Below are 20,930 nucleotides of genomic sequence, written 5' to 3' on the forward strand. Positions count from 1 at the left end.
TGCTGGTGCCGAATTCGGGAAGGAGGGACCCGCCTTCGCTTTGTGTTCCCAAATCCGGGCTTCGGGGGGGGGAGGAGGGGGGGGTCGTCCCCTTTTCTACGAAGCCCGACCGGCCGCGGAGCTGGAGCGATGCCCTCCCAGCATCGGCCGCCGCGGAAGGGAGTCCCGCTGAAGTCCCCGGTCCGTTTCGTGGGGAAGCGGGCTGAGGAACCCGGGAGGCCGGGGCGAGCAAGCGGGCAGCTTATGGGCCTGCGAGTGCGGTGGAACTCCAACTCCCATCAGCCTCTCGAACCGGGGTCTGCGCCCCGACGACGACGGTTCCCGGTGGGATCCTGCGCCCGGCCAGGGTTGGCTGGCGTCCAGCCTCGAGTCCCTAGAGGTTCTTCTTGGGCTGCAACTCCCAGGAATCCTGGCCGGCACAGCTGGCGGCGAAGACCCCTGGGAGGTGTCGTTCAAGAACATCTGGGCTGCCCAAGGAGAGGGGGGGCACGCTTCCCCACCTCGGGCATCCCAGATGTTCTTGGCCTCCAACTCCCAGGAGCCTCTTCGCCGCCAGCTGTGCCGGCCAGGATTCCTGGGAGTTGCAGCCCAAGAACCGCCTCTGGGGACCGCGGAAGGTGTTGAGTTTAACATTTTTTGTTTTATTAAACGAACATCCAATCTGCACTCCCAGCATAAGCCTAAAAGGCCACGACCTGCTCTGCGCGCACAAGCACAACGGCCGGGGGGGGGGGCTCCCTTTCCCGCCGCCCCTTCTCGTCCCCCCCTCCAGGGCCGCCTCTTTGCCCGCGCTCCCCCCCCACCGGGCGAGGGGCGGAGCTCCCCAGGCCCCGCCCAGCGGCCTCCCTCTCCCCCCTGGCCCCGCCCCTCCTCGCGCCCACGTGACTCTGGTTCCGGAAGAGGATGGCGGCAGGTCGGGGCCCGGTGCGCGGCGGGGCGGCGCGGCTCCCCTTCCGGCTCCTGCTGGTCCTCCTGGGGGTCGCGCTGGGCCCGGAGCCCGCCGGAGGAGCCGCCTCGGAGCCCGGCCGCTGGAGCCTCACGGCGGGCGGCGTGAGTGGCGCCGCCGGGAAGGGAAGGGGCGGGGCGGGTGGCGACCGGGGGGGCGGGGCTTGTGCCCGGGCCGGGGGCGCCCCTGCTGCCCCCCCCTCCCCGGCCGGGCCCTGCGCTTCCCGAGGAGAGGGAGCCCGCCCCACCCCGCCCCTCCTTCCGTGGGGGAGGGGGAGGAAGCGCACCTCCAGCGGGGGTGGGGGGCGGATGGGGGGGCTCAGCTGCGCGCGCTCGGCCCCCCTTGTGTGCGGGCTCCCGCCTGCCCCCGTTTCCTCCCGAGGCCTCCTGACCACCACCCCCCTCCGGTGCGGGACGTGGCGTTCCTTCTCGAGCCTTACAACAGCCTTGGCAGGTGGGCCAAACAGAGGAAGCGGGAGCGAAGCCCAGGCTCAGCGGGTCGGGTCGGGCCGGGACTCGAACGGGCTTCCCCGAAGTCCCCGCCTGAAGCGCCCCCACAGTCCCTTAATACAGGGACCCCCAGGAAATTGGTGTCATCTGGAGGCAGAAGAAAGTGCCCCCGACGGGGTGGTTGTGCACATAGGAGGAGGTTTGTTTTGCAGGGGGGGTGAGGAGAGGCCCCACAGTCTGGGGGATCCTCACTCCTTTGTCCCCTTCAGCATCCCAAACGCCCACCCTGCAGAGGAGGCGTGGAGCAAGGATGGCATCCCCACACGCAGACGCCCCACCCATGAACTGTCCTCACCCTTGGGTGGTTGACAGGAGGTTGATGACAGAAGATCCAGGCATCTGGCTTCTCTCCGGTGGTCTGGGCGGTCGGGCCCTAGGTTGGTAGCCGAGGGCACTCCAGGCCAGTCCTGGGCCCAACCATCATCTCGGGCATCGCCACCCGAACGAAGAGCCGTGGCAGATGTGCTGGGAAGGGGTTCTCTGACTGACCGCAGGGAGTGGTGGCAAAGGGCAGTCGCCCTCCAGAAGGCAGCTGGACTGCAGCGCTTGTTGGCCTTTTCCCCTCTCTGTCCATTCACCACCGCCACTTTCTAGGCGGAGGTGAGGGTTGGACATGAGGTGTGCTCCTGAACCTCGCAAAATTATGGGCAACAATCTGTGGGTTTGGTGGTACTGTAATCCAGAGAAGCTGATGGTGTAAGAAATTCTCTGGTCTTTAAAATGTCAGGTGAGGTTTGGTTGTTTTCTAGCAGCAGAGTTTTCGGAAATTTTGGGGAGAGGGTTGGGCTTATTCGTGCCTCCTCCTAGGCATCCCACAGTCTGTTTTCTGGATGAGACGGATCTGGCATCTTGCTGGATGAAACCCTCGGCAAGAGGACCTTGGGCCTGTTCTGGCTGAGGGGCTGTTCTGATGTCCTCCTGGCACAAGAGTGTCCTGGATTGTAGCAGGCACAGTAAAGAAAGCTGTTCACAAGCACTTGCGAATGGCCCTGGCCGACGGAGGCCCACAGAAGAAGGGCAGGAGTTCTTTCTGGGAGGGGCGGGGAAAAGAAGAGGGGAAGTTCAAGAACATCTGGGCTGCCCAAGGAGGGGGGGCACACTTCCCCACCTTGGGTATCCCAGATGTTCTTGGTCTACAATTCCCAGGAGCCTTCACCGCCAGCCGTGCCGGCCAGGATTTCTGGGAGTTGTAGCCCAAGAACCGCCTCTGGGGACCACGGAAGGTTTTTATTTAAAATTTTGTTTTTAAATAAAAACAAAGAGCTGTTTCTTCAGCCCTGATGTCAACGGGAGGAAACTGGCAGGCCTCTCCCTTTGGAAGCCCTCCCCCCAAAAAAAAACACACACACACACACAAGATGTGAGCTGCAGAATTCTTCCTCCCTTCCTTTCATTTTAATCTGTCCCTTTTTGTGACAAGGCAGGTTATGATGTGGATAAAAACCATTACAGCTAAAAAGTAAAACAGGCTGTAGTGTTGCAACTCTCGTTAAACTGTAGAAGCAGCCACTATGTTAAAAAAAAAAGTAGGCAGGTTGGAAGTGTGTCAGGGGAAGACAAAAGTAAATGGTACTGGGTCCGCCATCCCTTAACAACCCCTCCTCAGGGTGGGGCTTGGAAAGCCCATTGCCTGAGGTTTTCCTCCGGAGGCGGTTCTGCATCTGTTGTCTTGGAAAGGCAGCAGGCGGGAAGAGCAAGAAATCTTTGTCTTCCCTGCTTTCCCTCAGGCAGGCCATCCCGCCCTCCCTCGGTGTGGCGTTTGCATCCTCTTTCCTCTCCTCCTCAGGGCAGGAGGCACTGTCCTGGCCCTGCTTTCCTTTGACCTTGGCTGACATGCAGGAAGACGCCAAGAGTCAATGTGGCGGGGAGGGGGCCTCTGGGTGGGCAGGGGAACCCCCACCCCCACCACCACCCTAGGGAAGAGGTGGAGTTGGCTGCCTGGGCGTCCGTCCGTCCCGCCTTGAGTCGGCCACTTGCTTTCCCTTAAGGGCCACGGAGGTGGGGGATCAGGTGCTTGGCATGTCTCTCCATCCAGGGCGAGTGTAGAGTTCCATTTACACCACGGTGGCCTTCATGTCCTAGCCGAGGAATTTTTTCACGAGGGTTTGGTCGTCACCCATGGTGTTGGGTCTGCCCGTAGGTGGTGGGGCTGCGCGGCAAAGGGTCAGGGATCTGGTTCTCCCCCAACGTTCCCGTCTCCTTTCTAGACGGAAGCAGAGCAGGCAAATGTAGAACGTCTAGCTGGGTGGAGATCATGTTGGCCCTCCAACCCTTTTTAAAGCTGCCCCCCCCATCAAAACAAAATTTCCAAACAAAGATTCCTCCTCCTCTTCCCCTCCACCTGCTGTGCCCCTGCAACAGGAAGTGTGAGCCCTTTGGGGGGAGTGCTTTTCTCCTTTATAAGAAAGGGCACCAAAAAGAGAAAAGGGTGGACCTTTTGAGGCCAAAGGCGCACTGGGACCTCTTCCCAAACCCTTCTCGTTGGGTCAGGAGGGACTTGTGCAGCCCTGGGAAGAGTCCGGCGGCTAGAAGAGTCGCCCCTGGACCGCCACACGGCACCAAACCACTTTCTCTGCTGGGAGAGAAAAACGCCCTTTTTCCAGCAGAGGGAGGGAGCCCCCCCCCCTGAAACGGCAAGTGCCAGACTCCTTGGCTGACCACACATCCCAGGATCTTTTTTAAAGCAGGGGCACCAGCACGTGTGCGCACCCCCGTCCCCACCTTGGGCAGGATAGTGTCCTGTCGGGTTGGCTGTGATGGTGGTTCTTTCCACCCAGTGAGTTTCTGTTCAGCAGTGATTTTGAACCCAGAACTTCTTGGCATGTGCCCTGAGCCTGCTGCCTGACAGGTAAAGCACTGGGGCTTCCTCTCCTCCCAGCCTCTCCTTCTCCACAGGAATTGTACTGAGGTTGGAATTTTCCACGGAAGGCCTCCTCCCCCAGCAGCTGCGGGATGTTTGTGTTGGTCGTCTCCCATACGAGTCAGAGGGAGAAGGGAAATTTTTCCAGCGATGTTTTGTGAGGCTAAGTAGCCCCACCACCACCACCACCACGAGCCCTTCACTGTATCCCGTTTCTCCTCTTCCCCCCCAGAACCGGACAGAGAACCTGTTTGTCTTCTCCAAGACGATGTTCAAGGGGACTTGGATTATCCTCAAGTGTAAGTGTCAGACGGCCACCAAGCTTGGGGGGGGGGGAGGACCCATTGGATGCTGGGGCCGAGGTTGCCTAAGGCCATGTTTCAGGCACGCTGGCACCCCTTTCGGCCACTCGCTGGTGTTCCCACCCCTGACGGTGCTTTCCTTGCAGTCCTTCACGAGCGATGCAACAGCTTGGAGGTGCTCCTCAACGTCACCTGGTATCTGCGCAGTTCCCGTTGCCACAACGAGATCCACATTGACGTGAGCAGCTCCTCCGCAGTTGACTTGTAGGGAAATATATCCCCGGGATGGCAAGAAACAGTGGAAAGAACCCCGTCTCCTGTAACAAGCTGCCCTTTCTCTCTTGGAGTGAGGGAGTAGCGGAGTTGCATTTCCAAAGCAACTTGGTCAACGATGCCTCTTTAAATGCGAGGTGTCCCCCTGCGTGTCAGTGGCATGTTTTCTAAGGCAGCTCCGTTCACGGTTGAGGCTGCAGGGCCGTGGCATGCTCGGGACTTTCCCATCCGGAGTCCACGTAAGCCGGTTCCTCCCAAAATCGTGGAACTCCCAAGGGCCTCTGGGACATGGCTGGCAGGGAGGGACGGAGGGCCATGCCTGCTAGGCAAAGCCCCAAAGACTGCCGGGCTTACTCGTGGGAAGTGTGGAAACCAGTTCTCTCCCTCTTTCTCTTTTCTGCACTGCAGGAAAACGAAGCGCTGTCTTACCTCAGGAACCACGAGGATGCCACCAGCACCACAGGGGATGGCCAGTATGTTTGGTACAGTGGCCAGATCAGCTGTGGCTCGCTCCATGAGGTGGGAGATCCGAAGTAAAGACGACTGAATGTCAGACTGTCACGAGCAGGGAGGGGAGCTCACGTTTCCCCTGTGCTCCGAAAAGTTCTCTCTTGTTTCTGGACTCCAGTTCCTGGGATCTCCCTGCTAGCTGGAGGATTCTGGGAGCGACACGCCTTTCAGACAGGGAGCTGATCCGGCTTCCGGGGTCTGGTGGCCTTACATCGGGTTACCCCCTTGGTCCCTCTGGCCCTGGGTTCCTAACCTTGCCTAGCAGTGACGGCCTTTCTGGATTTGAGCCAGGATTCTTTTCCTGGACCCACCAGGAGAGGAGATCCCAGACCCAACTGGGATTGGGTGCGGAGGGGGGGGTGGGGGAATCTGCCTGGAAGGCTCTTCGGTCAAGCTACACCCCCTCCCCCTCCCCATCCCAGAAGTAGCGACCGCTCGCCCATCCCTTTCCTTGTGGTTTTTCCTCCAAGGTTTTGGGAGGAAGGGACCTTGAGAGGCAACGTGATGGGGGTGGGATGGGGGTGGAGGTTGTCCTGCGGCTGCCTTGTGCAGGGAAGGGAGGTGTGTGTCCGGAAGGGTGCCCCTCAGGGGGCAATTCCCACTTTATTTGCAGCTCGATCCCTCAAAAAGAGCCTGGGCAGAAGTTAAAGGAGGGCTGCAGAGTCCAAGGAGAAAGCCGGGCTTCTTTTTGACCAAGGGGAAGGAAGGCGGCTTTTGGTCAGGGAGTAGCCCTTTCAGTCGGGAGCAGGGCATGGGGGGAGGGGGCTCTCCAGATGGTTCCTGCCTATGACCCCCACTGGCCCCAGGAGCGGGGGAGGGGGAGGGGGATGTTCCATGCTGCTCACTTTGGCCACTCTGGCCACCACCTTCAGCCGATTGGTGGCTACTGGATCAGAGCCACGAGGGGGTCAGGTTGGGGGTGGGGTGGGAGGAAGGCGTGGTGAGGGAGGGGCGACTGGCACACCTGACTTGAACCACCCACCCACCCCTCTCCGTTCCCTTCTGTTTCAGCTGCACTTTTCGGAGCTGCCCGAGCCTCGGAGGCTGCGGCCTTTACAAGATCAGCTGACAGCCGCCAATCTGGTCAGTCGAAGCACTGGGAATGGGGAGGCAGGATAGGGGCCCCTGGGGGCGGGTCTGGCTCACTCTGCTGCTCCTCAGGGCTGTGGTGAGTAAGCAGGGAACCTCTCTGAGTTAGTTGGAAAGCTGGTCGTTAAGAGTCTTGGCTCGTTGCTCCTGCCAGAAGGTGGCAAGGTAGGCATCAGGGGTGGGTGGGTTCTGCGGTTCACTGTGCGGCCCCCCGCCCCCCGCAACGCTTGGCCTGTTTGTGTCTTGAGGGTCTCCATAAGCAGCATCGGCAGCATCTGGTTCCCACACTTGTCTTTCCTTTCGTCCACGGCCGGGTAGGGGGGGGGCAGCATCACCCATCCTCCTTTGCCACCCCCACTGCCACCCCACCGACAGTGTCCACCTTCCATCCACAGGTGAAGAAGACGGAGGCCTCCCAGCTTCCAGGGAGTGAGAAGGGAAAGGAGACGGAACACAGCCCGGCAGCCAAAGCCGGGGAAAAGCCCGAGGAGGCCCACGTCGAGAAACCCAAGGAAGGCCAGGCAGGGCAGCCCTCTCCTGTGGCCGGCAAGAAAGCCAGCAAAGAGGCCAAGAAGAAAACCACTCTGGCACCTCACAGGCGAGAGGTGGGTGGCCGGACAGTTGGAACTGCGGTCCAGCGGCCTGAGCCAGCGGCCTTGCTCGGCCCTCGGCCTGACCCTCCGCCGAGTGTCTGAAAGGGGCTCTCGGTTCCGCTCTCGGTCTTTCCTTCTCTAGCCTGGCGATGGATGGAGCTCCTCCTCGCCTGACCTGGCCCGTGTTGGGTTGTTGTTTTAGCCTTCCGCCGTGGCTGCCACCTGGGACGATGGGCCGTACGTCTTCATCCTCGGGATCAAGAGCCCGTCGGCCAACTGGGAGCTGCAGAGTGAGTGGAGCCGGCCGGTCCGACGTTCCACAGCAGACCCGTTGAGAGGGCTCCTGGGGAGCTGGGGCCAGTCCTGGGGCTGAAGGGCCACACGGGATAAGCGGCCTTCCCGGCAGTATTTGCAGGCTTCCCTTCGGGTCTCTTCCTTGTGGACTAGCACCCTAGTCATAAAATATAAGCCTGAGGATCAGGAAAGGGTTGCAGCATAAACAGATTGAATAAGGAACTCATAATGACATCAGGAGATTACTTTCTGCTACACCATGGCCACCAGCAGCAGTTAAAAAACCATTGAGAAGTTTGTTCTTTCTCTCTCTCTCTCTGTGTGTGTGTGTGTGTGTGTGTAATGCTTGTTTAAGCACAAGAAGGGAAATACAAAAAAGGTATTCTGGGTGGGGAGAATAAAAATGTCTTATCTCAAGATGACGACCGGCTTCAGTGGGGCTGCCCTCCTGCAGGAGTCCCATGGGACCTCGTGGGCTTATCCTATGAGAGCATTGTTTGTGAAAACCAGTGCGCGGGGGGGGGGGTGCATTTAGCTGTCTAGAGGCTTCCCCCTCACCTGCATGTCTCTTCCTTTCTGGGCTGGCCCACAGTTGATGTCCAGATGAAGCACCCTCTGCACCAGTACATCTCTGCCTCCGAGTGGCCTCTCATGGTGGTGAGTTCGGGGGTGGGTGGGGTGGGGCCTGAATGTCCTTTTCCCTCTGGGTATGGCTGCAGTTCCAGGATGCTGTGCCTGCGGGGTCTGGTGGCCCCCTGTGGTCGGGCCTTAGGGGCGGGGGGTGGCTGTTTGTTGCTCCTGCAAAGGCTTTGCCACCCGACAACTCCCTCCCTCCCTCCCTCCCTCTGCCTTTCTTGGGAGCCTTGCTTCCTGCTGGCATTGCCCCTTTGGAAGGGCAGGCGAGCAGAGGGGCCTCCCGTAGCCCTGTCGGCTGTTTGTGGGCAACAGTCCTGATTTGGCACGGGGTGGCATGAGTTGTTCTGAGGAAGAAGCTCTGAGCCGGTCGGCCAACTTGCCACCCGTTCCCTTTGAACAGCTTGAGGTCATGGTGGGAAGCCCTGGGACCAGCCTTGCTTGACCCGCCGGCCGCTGTTTCCTCAGAGCTTGACGCTGTGCATTTTGGGGGCAGGGAGGGGAGACCGAGGGAGACCCTCTTTTGCTCCAGGGGTGTTTCCACCTCCAGGCTGCACAACCTACAGCTAGGAAGGGATTGCCTTCCTTCTTGGGGGATTTCTAGGTCTTGTGGTCCAAAACATACAGTAAGCTTCCCACACTCAGGACAGGTGTCTCTGTGCTTGATACTGGCATTCCTGCAGCTCCTTTAAAAGGGAATTAGATGCTTCTCCAGGAAGAATTCAGCCTCATCATGATAAATGCACCATATAACCCATATCTCTGCCTCTCTCTTCTTTCCTCTGCCTCTCCCTCCCTCCACCCCCACCCCCGGCAGTTCTATATGGTGATGTGCATTGTGTACGTACTCTATGGCGTTCTGTGGCTTGTCCTCCTGGCCTGCTATTGGAGAGATATCCTGCGCATCCAGTTCTGGATTGGCGGAGTCATCCTGCTGGGGATGCTGGAGAAGGCTGTCTTCTATGCTGAGTTCCAGAGCATCCAGAACCAGGGCATATCTGGTACGTGACACTCAGTGACCCCTTCATTCTGCAAGACAGAGCAGGTCCGCCGATACTGAGTGGCTGTGGAAAAACAGCTCCCTGGCAGAGTGTCAGGAAAGAAAGACGTGGAAGCGGCAGGAGGCCCGGTTGGGGGGGGGGTAGCAGGTGAAGGCCAGCTTGAGGCACAAAACAGGCACCTAAATGGTGAAACCAGCAGAGGGATCAGGCTCAAAGGGCCAGGCTCTGCTTGCCATGGCAGAATCAGGGAGCTGGGCCTCAGGCTGAGCCGGCTGCCCCCTCACCTGCTGGCCTTGTGCAAGGCCTTCTCCCTCCCTCGCCCCCCCATAAGACCTGGGATCACCAAAAGGGGACTGTCCTCTGCATGCATCCAGCCCAGGGGTTGGCTGTGGACCCCAGCCATCCTCCCCCCTCGTTTCCTGTTCCTGGAATCTTCCAGGCGAGGCAGCTTTGCACAGCCCCACCCCAATCTAGAAGCCTTCAAAACAAAATCGGAACAGGGGGGGGGGTAGTCTCCCAGTTTCTGCCACCTTTTTTCCCTTCTCCTCCTCCTCATGTTCCAGTTCAGGGAGCAGTCATCTTTGCTGAGGTCCTCTGCGCAGTGAAGCGAATGTTGGCTCGCGTGTTGGTCATCATCGCCAGTTTGGGATACGGCATCGTCAAGTGAGTGTCTCGGCCCGCGAAGGCCCTGGGCTTGGGGCCCGGCGGAGGGGGGAACCTTGGCTGAGTGGCAGGAAAACCTGGCAGGATGTCCATTTCTCAGCATCCAGGACAGTTTCCCCACCTCCCCTTGCCCCCCACCCCAGCCCCACAGACCCCTCCGTGTGGGGAAGCCACCGTTCCTGAGCTTCCAGGTGGCTAGACTGAAAAAACGCCTTCGAGGAAGATTCTGTTGGGGAAATGGTGCCCCGTGGACATTTCTGAGAAGTGCAGTTCGCCATTTTTTCAGCACACCCGTTGGGGAAGGGGTGGGAAGGAGACCCTGGTGACCTGTATGTGGGCTGTGGTTTGTACTCCCCCACCTACACCCAGTCTTAGAGGGTTCCCTTGACGGAGGGCTGAGGCAGCTGCCAGATATTCCTGCTCTCCAGTTCACACGTGTGTGTGTGTGTGTTCATGCGTGTGAGTGTGCACATGTACATGTTTTGCTTCCTCCTTGGCCTCTTGTGCCTGCCAAGGGCTCTGGGCAATGTTTGCATCAGGAGACACGGCCTGGGTCCCATCACAGAGGCTGCCCTTGACTTGCTTGCGCTTTTCCCTGCAGGCCGAGACTGGGGGCCCTCTTGAACCGCGTGGTGGGTGTCGGCTTGATGTACCTGGTCTTCTCCATCATTGAGGGGATCCTGCGAGTGAAATCGGTAAGAGGTGGCAGGTGGGGGAGGTGGGGGCAGGTGTCTAAGTACATCCAGAGGGTCAGACCAGGTGTTTCCTGTCTCAGCATCTCATTGTCCCTACCCCAGGAGCAAACAAACGTAGCCACCCTCGTCTGTGAAATTGTTCTGGCTTTTGTGGATTCCTGTATCGTCTGGTGGATATCCTTTATCAGGAACCTGCAGGGTGTTCTCTCTCTCTCTCTCTCTCTCTCTCTCTCTCTCTCTCTCTCTCTCTCTCTCTCGTGTGTTTGTGTGTGTGTGTGTGTGTGTTGCTATGCAGCATGTTGACATCCTGGAAGGCTGTGAAGAAAACAGGAATCCCTTCTTTCGCCTGGAAGCAATTTCCACTCACCCTAAGGGAGATGAACCCAGCTGCTTTTGCCTACAATGCTGAGCCTTCCTCCTCCTCCTCCTCCTCCTGCCTGCCTGCCTGCCATCTTCAAAGCCTTTTTCTCCTTCTCTCTCTCTCTTTCTCTTGTTTTTATCCCAGGCTCAAGATGACTTGGTGCTGCTGGCCGCAATCCCCCTGGCTATGCTTGACTCTGCCCTCTGCTGGTGGATATCCTCCTCTGCGCCCGGCAGGCTGGCCCCTGGCTCGGCTACCGTGTTCCTGGCCTCCTCCTCTCCCCCCCGCCCCCCCCCCCGCAACAGTCCTTGGTCCTTTTGACGTGCCATCGGCCCACCCTCTGCTTCCCTTCACAGGCTTTGATCCTCCTTCCCTGATGAGCAGACTTGTAGTCAGGCATTTTGTCAGGAGCGGTGTGGGGGGGCAACATAAGGGGCAAAAGACACCCACCCACTTTGTTATGCAGTGTGGGACCGGGGGGGGGGGGGCGGGGAGGGGTCATAGACCTTAACAAAGGCATCCACCGAAAAGCTAAGGTACCGTGGAAATGTGGATTGACGGCAGGGTCTCTTAGGAGAGGATGGAGAAGGACGAGCAGACGAGTTCATAGGCTTAAGCCAGGCCTGTCCTTAAAGCTCCGGCCACCCAAACCCCTGATGCCCCCCCCCCCCCCGGTTAGCCTGTCTCTTTCGCCAGCCGGGAGCTGGGCGGTGGGGCTCTGGCCCTCCAGGGCCCCTGGGAAAACCGAGGCAGGCCCTAGCAGTGGCTTGTGGCTTCTTCCCAAATCTTAGTGGAGACACAGCCCCACTCCAGCCACGAGCCACCCACCCACGGGCAAGGCAAGCAGTGTTTGGCATTTTCAGTTATGGTTTTGCAGGTGGGACTTCAGAATTGGCCTCTAAGGGGAACAGGAGAGTAATCATTTGCTGGATGCAGTGCAAGGCTTTGTGTTCCCACCCCCACCCCCCCCGCCCCCCAAACAGAGCAACAGTAGCTCTAACCATTCCCCAGTGGGCAGTTCCTCCTTAAAAGTCATTTCCCAAGCGCTCTTTTCTCTGGACTCTCTTCAGCTGCTCAGAACTGGCCAGTTAGGAGAAGCCAGGAGAGAGGAATCTGGGACCGGGGCCCCTACCCTTTCCCTTGTGGCGGCTCCCCCTGTTTGTAGTCCTCAGCCCCAGGAGTCAGACGGCAGGAAGGTGCCAGGTGCAACCTGGGCGTGGGCTCTGCACGAGGGCCTCCCAGGCAGGGTTTTGTCCCAAGAGTGGGCAGCCAGGCTCTGACCCCAGGGCACCGATGGAAACGGCCTCTGGTTGAAGCCGTTTCCCGTGCCAGAGAGGTTCTGCACGGGGCCACAGACTGTTTGGAGAAGTCCCCGTGGACGGGTGCCATTTCCTCCAATGGGGGCCCATCCTTCGATGGAAGCGGGCAGCCAGCTGGGGTCCTGCCAAGACTGGCACCCATAGAGCCAGCTTGTCTTTAGGGAGCTGGGAGGTGTTGGGGGAACAGATCGTTTGGGGAAAGCTTGCGATGCCCTTGGAATAAGGAAAAGCAGCTGCTGCCCTATACGGGCCCATTTGTGCTGATATTCCCTGTGGTTCCCCATCAGAAGTGTTCTGACAGATCAGAGAAGATCAGTGGGGTGGGGGGCAGCGGGTGGGGGGGCCAGGCTGCTCCGGTCCCAAAGGCCTACATTGATTCCCAACAGCGTGGGGCTGAAATGGGCTCGCGCTTCATTCAGAAAGGTTGCCACTGCCGTGTTGTGCCTTCTGTTGATTGTTTTCTGTGGCCGAGCAGAGCTGGCCGGCTGTGCCCTTCGCTGGGTTGGACTGTCTTTTCAAGTCGTCTTGATGGCAGGGCGTTGTTTGGAGTAGAAGTGGAATATGCAGAAAACATTGTTGGAATTCAGCTCATCCAAACATTTAAGATCCTTTTCTTCTTTCGGAGCTGTTTCTTGGCTTGCTCTCCCTCCCTCCCTCCCTCTCCCTCCCCCCCCCCACCCATCAGACTCAGTTCCATCTTCCTTAATGAGGGAAACATCCTTATTAGCTTGGTACAAACAATGAAGCTGCTGAAGCTGCGTCGGAACCTGGTGAAGCTCTCGCTCTACCGCCATTTCACCAACACCCTCATCTTTGCTGTCATCGGTGAGGGTTCAGTTCCCGGCCCCTCCGGAGGAGGGGGAGGGCAGAGTCTGCTCTGGGGGCGCAGAAGGCGGACGGGCACGTGGGCAGGCGGGCGGGCGGGCGGGGAGAGGAGGGCCCCACAAGAAGGGCTTTGCTGACCAGCAGGAGCCCAGTGGGGGGGCAGTCCTTGGGGGGCAAGGCTCGTTGCCACAGGGCCCTCTTGGTGCTTCCGTGGAGGCTGAAGTGGTTCATCACCCATTAAAAGCAGCCCAATGGATGCCCATCATCTTGCAGTAGCACCCTTTGAGGTCTTGTGCTGTTGCCGGGGGTGGGGGGGGGGGGCGGCCATCCGCCTGTGAAGAAGCCTGGTCGCAGCCCCTGGCATCTGACGGAACGTGTTGCCTCACAATTCCTTCCACAGCCTCCGTCGTCTTCATTATCTGGACCACGAAGACGTTCCGGCTTGCCACGTGTCAGTCCGTGAGTAGCCCTCTTTGTGGGAGGGTGGAATCGGGGCGGGAGAGGGGAGGAGCGGAAGGCCCGGCCTTCTCTCCACGTTAAGGACTGGTGCCGGCACCTTGCCATTTGGGCCGTCGCCTGCTTGGGCTGTTTTCTGTCTGGAGCCTTCCTGGGCTCCCCGGTGAGGTTCTTGCTCGCACAGGAGACACGCGTGAGGGCCACCTCGCCACGTAGTCGGGGCAGGTTTTGGGTTCAACAGGACCCCGCCCTTACCGTGTTCTCTTTTCCACGGTTTCAGAGACTTTGTAGGCACCACTCAGCCTAGACAGGCTGATGGAAATAAAGCACTGGGAGAGGCTTTAAGCGAAACCTTGTTTCTTCCATTCCAAAAAGACCCACATGGCTTGGTGATGTTAGCCTGTTGCGGCTAAACTGACCAAGAGTGCTGTGGCACCCAGAGGACTTAACAGGTCCTGCCTGGGGTGTCGTGTTCTGGCCTCAGCCCACTTCCTCAGATGAAGCGGACTGGGCCGAGGGGGGGGGGGAGTTGGTGCCAAGGAAAGCCTGCCAGTTTTTAAGGCGCTGGGAAGGTCCTGCTCTCCCTTTCCTTCTCTCTGCTCCTTCTGAAAACTTTGGACTCAGGCTGAAAAGGTGTGAGTGGGTTCAGGGATGAGGAAATTGTTTGCAGGGTTTGCACGACGGGAGAGGGTGTCTTTCTGTGAGGGGAAGAGGGATATGGGGCACAAGCAAAGCCCCCCCCCGGCCCAGAGCAAAGGGGCTCACCCTCCCTCCCTCTCTCTTTGCCCCTTAGGACTGGCGGGAGCTCTGGATTGATGATGCCTTCTGGAGGTTCCTCTTCTCCATCATCCTGCTGGTGATCATGTTCCTCTGGAGACCGTCAGCCAATAACCAAAGGTGAGCTGACCCGGTCAGGCGGTAACCCCGGTAGAGCAAAGGTTAGCAGGGACGAAGGTCCAAGATCCAAGACTCGTTCCCAGCACCACCCTTTGAAAGGATCTTGGGCCACCAAGCTGGGAAGGTCACCCGCCTGCCCCTGTTCCTCCTCACCGTGTGCTCCAAGGAGTCAGTAGAACCCAGCTTGGGTGGCTGCCTGATCCTAGAATCACACAGAATGATGAAGCGGGAAGGGGTCTCTTGAGGCCATCGAGCCCAACCCCCCCCCCTGCTCAAGGCAAGAATCCAAGTCAAAGCAGCTCCGACAGGTGGTGGTTCCATTTTCTCTTGAAGGCCCTCCAGTGTTGGAGCGCTCACCGCCTCCCTCTGAGATCACTGGTTCCACTCTCTTACTGCCCTAACAGTAAAGATGTTTCTGTGGTTGTTGTGGGTTTTTCGGGCTCTTTGGCCATGTTCTGAAGGCTGTTCTTCCTAACGTTTCTCCAGTCTCTGTGGCCGGCATCTTCAGAGGACAGGAGTCGGAACTCTGTGTTCTGGTCCTCTGAAGATGCCTTTGGCCACAGAGACTGGCAAAGCGTTAGGAAGAAAAACCTCCAGAACATGGCCAAAGAGCCCGAAAAACCCACAACAACCATCAGATCCTGGCCGTTAAAGCCTTTGCGAATACAAAGATGTTTTTCCTGATATTCGACTGAAGTCTGGCTTCCTGTGACGGGAGCCCATGATTGTTGCCAGCGGGATGAAGCCTGTAATTGGTGAAGCCTGAAAAAGTGAGGGCCTCCCTCTTCCCACCCTTCCCTTTCCTGTGCCACCCCTTTCCCTGCCCTCTGAGGACTTGGAAGGGTTTGCTTCCATTTGCCTTCGACTTGGAGCCAAATGTTGCAAAGTGTTGGCATCCCGAGAGGGTAAATGCACATCTGGGCCCCCTTTCTCTCTCTCTCTCTCCAGATACGCCTTCATGCCTCTGGTGGATGAAGGCAGCGAGCAGGAGGAGGAAGAGGAGGAGCACATGGTCAGCGAGGCCTTTGGTGAGATGGGCCGGGAGCCCTCGGGTTCCTGAGTGTGACCTCTGGGTTATATTTGGGGGCAGGTCTTCTGGAATGTGAGATGTTTCTTGCGCTTGTCTTCAAATATGCACAAAGCAATCAGAGAAGGCTTTTAAAACACAGGGCTCTGTTTGAAGATTTAGCTTGTGAGGCAGAAGCAAAAATAGCAGAGATCTTCAGGGAGGGGGGCAGCCAACCTGCAGCTCCCCCCCCCCAGGAACTGTGTTGAGCTCCTCTTCCTGGTCCCTGCACTGGGGAGGGAAAAAACAAATTGGCCCCAAAGTTAGTTTTCTGTCTACAACCATCCACCCCTCCCCAAATATCCATCTGGCTATACTTGGGTTCATTTTGCAGTTCTGGGAGGTGCTGTTTAGAGGCAGAAAATGGGCCCCTGAACCACAAGAACTTGACAAGTCAGGTTTTGGGCACCTTAAAGACGAAACGAGTTTTGTTTGGTATGGGTTTGGCTGGGGGGGTGGGGGGGGTCCTTCATTGTCCCATGCCGTCCCTTGGCTCTTTTCTTCCTCTCAGATCCGTTGGGCGTTCTTTCCGGCCCCTGCTTGGCCCCTGATGCTGCCCTGCAGCCAGACCAGGCTCAGCCCCCCCCCCATCCGCACCCCACCCCACCTGATCACCCTTGAGCCATGCCCAGGGCTGACTGGGGAGGGCCTCTTCCTTCCTTTGTTTGTTTTGCAGAAGGGATGAAGATGAGAGGCGGAAAACCGGAAGCGAACGGAATCCTCAAGGGCAGCCGAGTGGTAAGAATCCACTGCCCGGGTTCCCTCTTTAGGTTCCCACCCAGACCTTCTGCCCCCACTCTGGGTACCTTCTCTTGTTCTCTCTCACCCCCCCCACCCCCCACCCGGAAGCTGCCTTCTTTTTGGCAAGCCCAGAGTTCCTCTTGGTCAGTGGCACCCCAGTGACAGCTTCTGTTCCTGGTTTTACCAGCAGGATTTTCTCCTAGCTCTTCCTGGGGCCCCTGCTATTCCCTGGTCGCCTCTCATCAAAATGCTGATCTGTCCGGACTCTGCTCCTTTTATGAAGTCAGGTGGGGGGGCAGGCTGGGACGGTGGTCTTCCTCGTCCCTCACCACCTCTCAGTTCCAGGTTGTAAAGCAAGGGGCTGAGCTTTTAAATTTGCCATTTTCTTTTGTTTTGATCAACCAAGACCGTGGGTTTTAATGGTGTTTGTGCGATGCTTTTTATGTAGATTGTTAGTTGCCCTGGGCTCTTTGTGGGGGAGGGTGGAGTGTAAACGGAAGCAAAAGGAATAAAGTCTGTTAATCCCCCCACTGTTGATTTTGCTGGGGAGCATCTCGCCCCTCAGGCTGCTTTACCTGCCTTGTTTGGGGCACCTCCTGGCAGCTGAGAGCTCAAGGAAATTTCAACAGCAGAGCCTTTTCCAGGCCCTGCTTGCCTTTCAATTTTAGCAACTCAAGTTCTTTCACGTTTTTTTTTTTTTATCTTTCTCTCTGCTTATTTCTCAGCTGGCTTATTTTTCCTGCACTTACAGGATGAAGACCTGAAGTGGGTGGAGGAAAACATTCCCTCTTCCATGGCTGATGTGTAAGTTTCTGCTTTGCAGTTAGGATTTTGTGCATGTAAACTCAGGCTATTGATCAGCTCTATCTTCCTTGAAAAGACTGGAAATACAAAAATCTGGAAAGCCTCCAGGTTGAACCCCCCCCCCCAAATGCAGAGAAGGAGGCACATCACAAGTTGCCGTGCAAGGTTGTTGTTACAGTGCCTTTAATGCCTTTCAGCCTGTTGTAGTTGTGAAGTCTGCTTCAGGAAGAGAAAACACATGAGAGAGAGAGAGAGAGAGAGAGAGAGAGAGAGCATCATTGAGACAGAATCATTTGAGTAATTTTGCAATACCGTCCACATGTTCTTGCTTGAAGGAGGCAACCTGTAGAAATGTCTGTTGAAACTGTCTCTGCCGAATTCCTCCTGAGGATGGAATAAAACTTGTGAGTTTTAGTCTGTCTTCTGGAGATGGCGTGGGCTAGTTTGTTTATTTATTTATTTGATTTATACCCTGCCTATCTGGTCCGAAAGGTTGCACTGAAGGTCTTCCAGGGAGATTCTTTCCATGAAGATTTCTGCAGGCAGTTTGCTTTCAGTAAGTGCATAGAAGCTAGACTGCGGTGAACTAGCAGACGAGTCTTTTTGTCTGTGTATTAAAAAGTTCACATAGTTGCACTGGTGTGTTGTGTGTTACCTTTGTAGCCCTCTTCAATATGTGGGTTCTTTTAAAAACCACCTATAACTGAATTATGTAAGCAAGCAGGGAATTGATTTGAGGGCTCCTTGATGCTGAGATTCCAGAGGAATTGACGGCTGGACTGCAGGGAAATTGTCTTTTGCTGCTGGAAGGAACAGGCTGCGTTTCTTTCCATGTCCCTGCGGTTCTTGTGCAGCCAAGGAACAAAGAGATGTCTTCGGGGTCCACTAAATCGGGTAGGAAGTCAGGATAAAAAAGGCGCAGGCTGGGATTTGGCATGTGCCCCCTCTCCATCGGCCAGCTTTGCTTCCTGCTCCTTTGAGCAGCAGTTGAGCACAGAGGCTTACTTCTGAGCAGGGGAGCCTCAGGGCCCTCCCAACAAGCATTCCAGGGTCCCTCTGCTCTGCGCTTGCCAGGCCAAGCATGGCGGATCCGGCCTGGGCCCATCTCTGGCCAGCCTCCTTGGTCTTGATCCCTGGTTTTTTGGTTGGGGTCGGGGTGGTGATGGGGAGGGCCTAGCAGCCCTGGCACCATGAGGTGGCATGGCCGTCTGGTGAGTAACGGCTGTCCTTCTCTTGTCTATTCCAGCGTCCTGCCTCCGTTGCTGGATTCTGATGAGGTAAGCCACCTTCCATGGTATTTTTCTGCTGTTTTTTTTCTGAGTGACCCCGCATTACAGAGATGGGTCGGGGGTCACAAGCGAGCCTCTTAGCACAGGCAGGATCTCCTCCTGCTTGAATGAGGCAGGTCAGTCTGCTCCAGTTGGGAGGGATCTCGCTGCCCAGGGAAGCCTGGAAGAGCCAGCTGGCAGGGGCGGGGGGGGAGACGGTCAGTCGTCCAGGTTGCCACTGAGGAATTCGAGCCTTTCCAATGCAATCTCTGGAACTGACAGAGTTTCCTCATCTTTTCTTCTTTCGTCTCTTGACCCCTGTAGGAAATAGTGACCACAAAATTTGAGATGTCCAAGATGGAATGAAGGGTGCGCATCCTGGCCTGATGCTCAGTCACACTCGCTGCCTGATGGGTTTTGAATGGACATGTGGCTGCCGATGGCTGGTGTTTCCCTTCTTGTTTTTGACATGCACATATATATATATATATATATTTGTATATGGTTCAAAATTATTTTATTATCTTCCTGTATTTCTGACTCTGGAGCGCTGGGGCTTTGGCCAGGCAGCGACTTTCTGCCACCCCTGCAAAGTGGGAGCGGGGGGCCAGGAGGGTGAAGGAGCTCCATCACCTCCCGCTGGAGCGGAGCATTATGGGAGGAACGGTGGACTTTGTGGCTTGCCTCTCTTTCCTGAACGGAGCTTGGAACCAGCACTTCCAGCACGAAGACATGGTGATGCCTCGGGCAGCTTGGCCTGGGTCTCTGCTCTCACTTTGCACCTCTCAGTGGTGGTAATTGCGTTTGGCCGTGGCCTGGCCCCCCTGGGGTGTGTGTGTAAAATTGGGGGGGGGGGGAGGAACAGGGTATGAGGGTGAGAGATTCCTGAGCAGGACCGCCCTCCGCAGCCTGTGCTGTCATCTTTCTAGGGTGCGATGCTGAAAGAACCAAGGGCCAGAGCAGGTCTGGATCCATCCACCCTGTCGAGTGCATGATTTATGAACAGAGGAGGAAGGAGAAGCGCAAGGGTGGGGAGGCTCCTCTTCCACTGTGGAGAGGTGAGCTCTGCCCTCTGGCAGAGAAGGCAAAGCCGCCCGGATGGAGCCGTTCTGGCAGAGAAAGAGCCCCTGGGAGAGGGAGAGGCCATTCCCACCGGGAGCAAGGGGGACTGCCGTTCTGCCCACGTGAGCCTGTTCTACAAACCTTGCGTTTTGAGGGAGTGACCGAGGAAGGGGGCACACGGGGGGGGGCAAAGTGTGGCAGGTGGCTGTTGTTGTCTCAGACCTAGTGCAGCTGTGCTCCCTCCCCTGCGCAGGTCCCACTGAGAGCGAGAGCAAGGGGAGGCCTGTCTCCATCCTTTTGTTTTCCCTCCTTCCCCGTTTGGTTCAAGGGGGGGGGTTCCACCCCTGCTGACTTTCTTACCCTTTGCTCCAAAGCGTTGATGCTTCATTTGCTGCCTTCACAGGCTGGGTTAGCAGAGAGAACCTTCCCAACACGGATGTGTGTATCGCACAGCCCTGGTTCTGTGTTTGAAAAAAAGGCCGTTCTTGTTTCTTCCCTCCCTCCTTCCCTGCCTCCCTAAGTTTGTTCTGCAAAGCTCTCTGTTGCTCTTGCTCTTCTCCTCCCCAGCTCAATCCTCTCTTTTCCCTGATGTTACCTGGATGGTTGCAAGCAAGAGGGGAGGAAGAGTAAGATTTCTTTCCAAATAGCCATTTATTTATTTTGAAATTGTACATACCATCTCTGGGGAAGGCAAGCTATGTGTGTTTTATGCAGTGATATTTAAAAGAAAATCACACCTCCTCATGTGTATGTCTTGTGTTCCATAGTGTTTTCAGGAGGGAGTTGGTTTTGAGGGGGGGGAGGCACAGAATGTCTGCCGCGCTGCCTGCCAAGGAGGCCTTCGCCCACCTCTTGCCTGACCCGTGTGTTCAGCAGGGACCCTTTGTCAGACCACCCTTGCCCCCCAACCCCAAATAGCCCCAAAGGAGGGAAGCTTGTTTCTTGGGGAGGGGTTGATATATGCTCTCAGTGGAGCCTCCCGAGGCCTTCTCACTTCCTGGCTTGACTGACTGACTCTCCCCCCCTCCCTGATCAAAGCTTCTTGAGGATGTGGAGTGTCTGCTCTGCATTTGGCATGGGGGTGGGGCAGCCACCCATCTGCCTCTGCGCATCATGGCCTCCCTTGTGCCAGCAGAGCACAGCACCATAAAGCTTCTCTTTGGCCTCTGTCAGCGTCGGTGGTAGCAGAACGCCTTCTGCAGGGAGTCAGCAGAATATGGTCCAAGCCCTTACCTTCATCACGCTGAACGCCAGATGATGCTGAGGTCAGCGGGGGGGTGGGGGTTGAAGCCAGGGATGTGGCATCTGCACCTGACAGTTGCCCTGCCGGGAAACCAGAGGAGGTGCAGGCACGCAACACACAACACACAACCTCTGCCGGCCTTCCCTGCCCAGCGACGCTGCAGAGAGGAACCACCGACTGTCGCAGATTCCTCCGTTTGGAGGACATTTTCACTTGTAGCTTTTACTTTCCCTTCCCAGCCCTGATGGTTATCCTGCAGGTGGTGCTTCCTCCGAGGAGGGACTCTGGCCGTGACAGTCCTAGGAGAACGGGGCCAGCCTGCCTGCTTGTCGGCCGCCTGAACTCGGCTGCCTCCGAGCCGTTGCTGTTGTGGGCCCGTGCGGCTGCAGAACAGCCTCTCGGGCCAGTGAGACGGGAAACACTGGAAGCCAGAGAGACCTCAGGGACTTCCCTGGCGTGCTGGGGGCGCTCTCTCTCGAGTTTTATCCTCTGTAGAAATGCCGTATTCGTGCACATCGTT

General features: G+C 57.3%; 1 protein-coding gene across 3 annotated transcripts; it reads left to right on the plus strand.

Moving 5' to 3' along the window:
• Positions 1-866: 866 nt before the first annotated feature.
• Positions 867-19,907, plus strand: LOC110075678 (transmembrane protein 87A). Of its 3 annotated transcripts, none has more exons than XM_078379863.1 (20): positions 869-1,050; positions 4,548-4,614; positions 4,764-4,855; positions 5,299-5,409; positions 6,412-6,483; positions 6,885-7,094; positions 7,285-7,372; positions 7,969-8,033; positions 8,827-9,010; positions 9,574-9,673; positions 10,275-10,368; positions 10,471-10,542; positions 12,765-12,873; positions 13,274-13,332; positions 14,123-14,226; positions 15,175-15,254; positions 15,969-16,030; positions 16,785-16,837; positions 18,084-18,114; positions 18,430-19,907. In XM_078379863.1, the coding sequence occupies exons 1-20, from the start codon at positions 904-906 to the stop codon at positions 18,469-18,471; spliced, it is 1,842 nt and encodes a 613-aa protein (XP_078235989.1). In that variant the 5' UTR covers positions 869-903; the 3' UTR covers positions 18,472-19,907. The 3 variants fall into 3 exon arrangements, 2 of the variants coding, with proteins under 2 accessions (XP_078235989.1, XP_078235990.1); XM_078379864.1 differs by lacking the exon at positions 10,471-10,542 and adding an exon at positions 10,874-10,942; XR_013538333.1 differs by lacking the exons at positions 18,084-18,114; positions 18,430-19,907 and adding an exon at positions 17,330-17,903 and having other exon boundaries at positions 867-1,050; positions 16,785-17,279.
• Positions 19,908-20,930: the final 1,023 nt, after the last annotated feature.

This window comes from Pogona vitticeps, chromosome 9 (assembly GCF_051106095.1).
Source record: "Pogona vitticeps strain Pit_001003342236 chromosome 9, PviZW2.1, whole genome shotgun sequence".
NCBI lineage: Eukaryota > Metazoa > Chordata > Lepidosauria > Squamata > Agamidae > Pogona > Pogona vitticeps.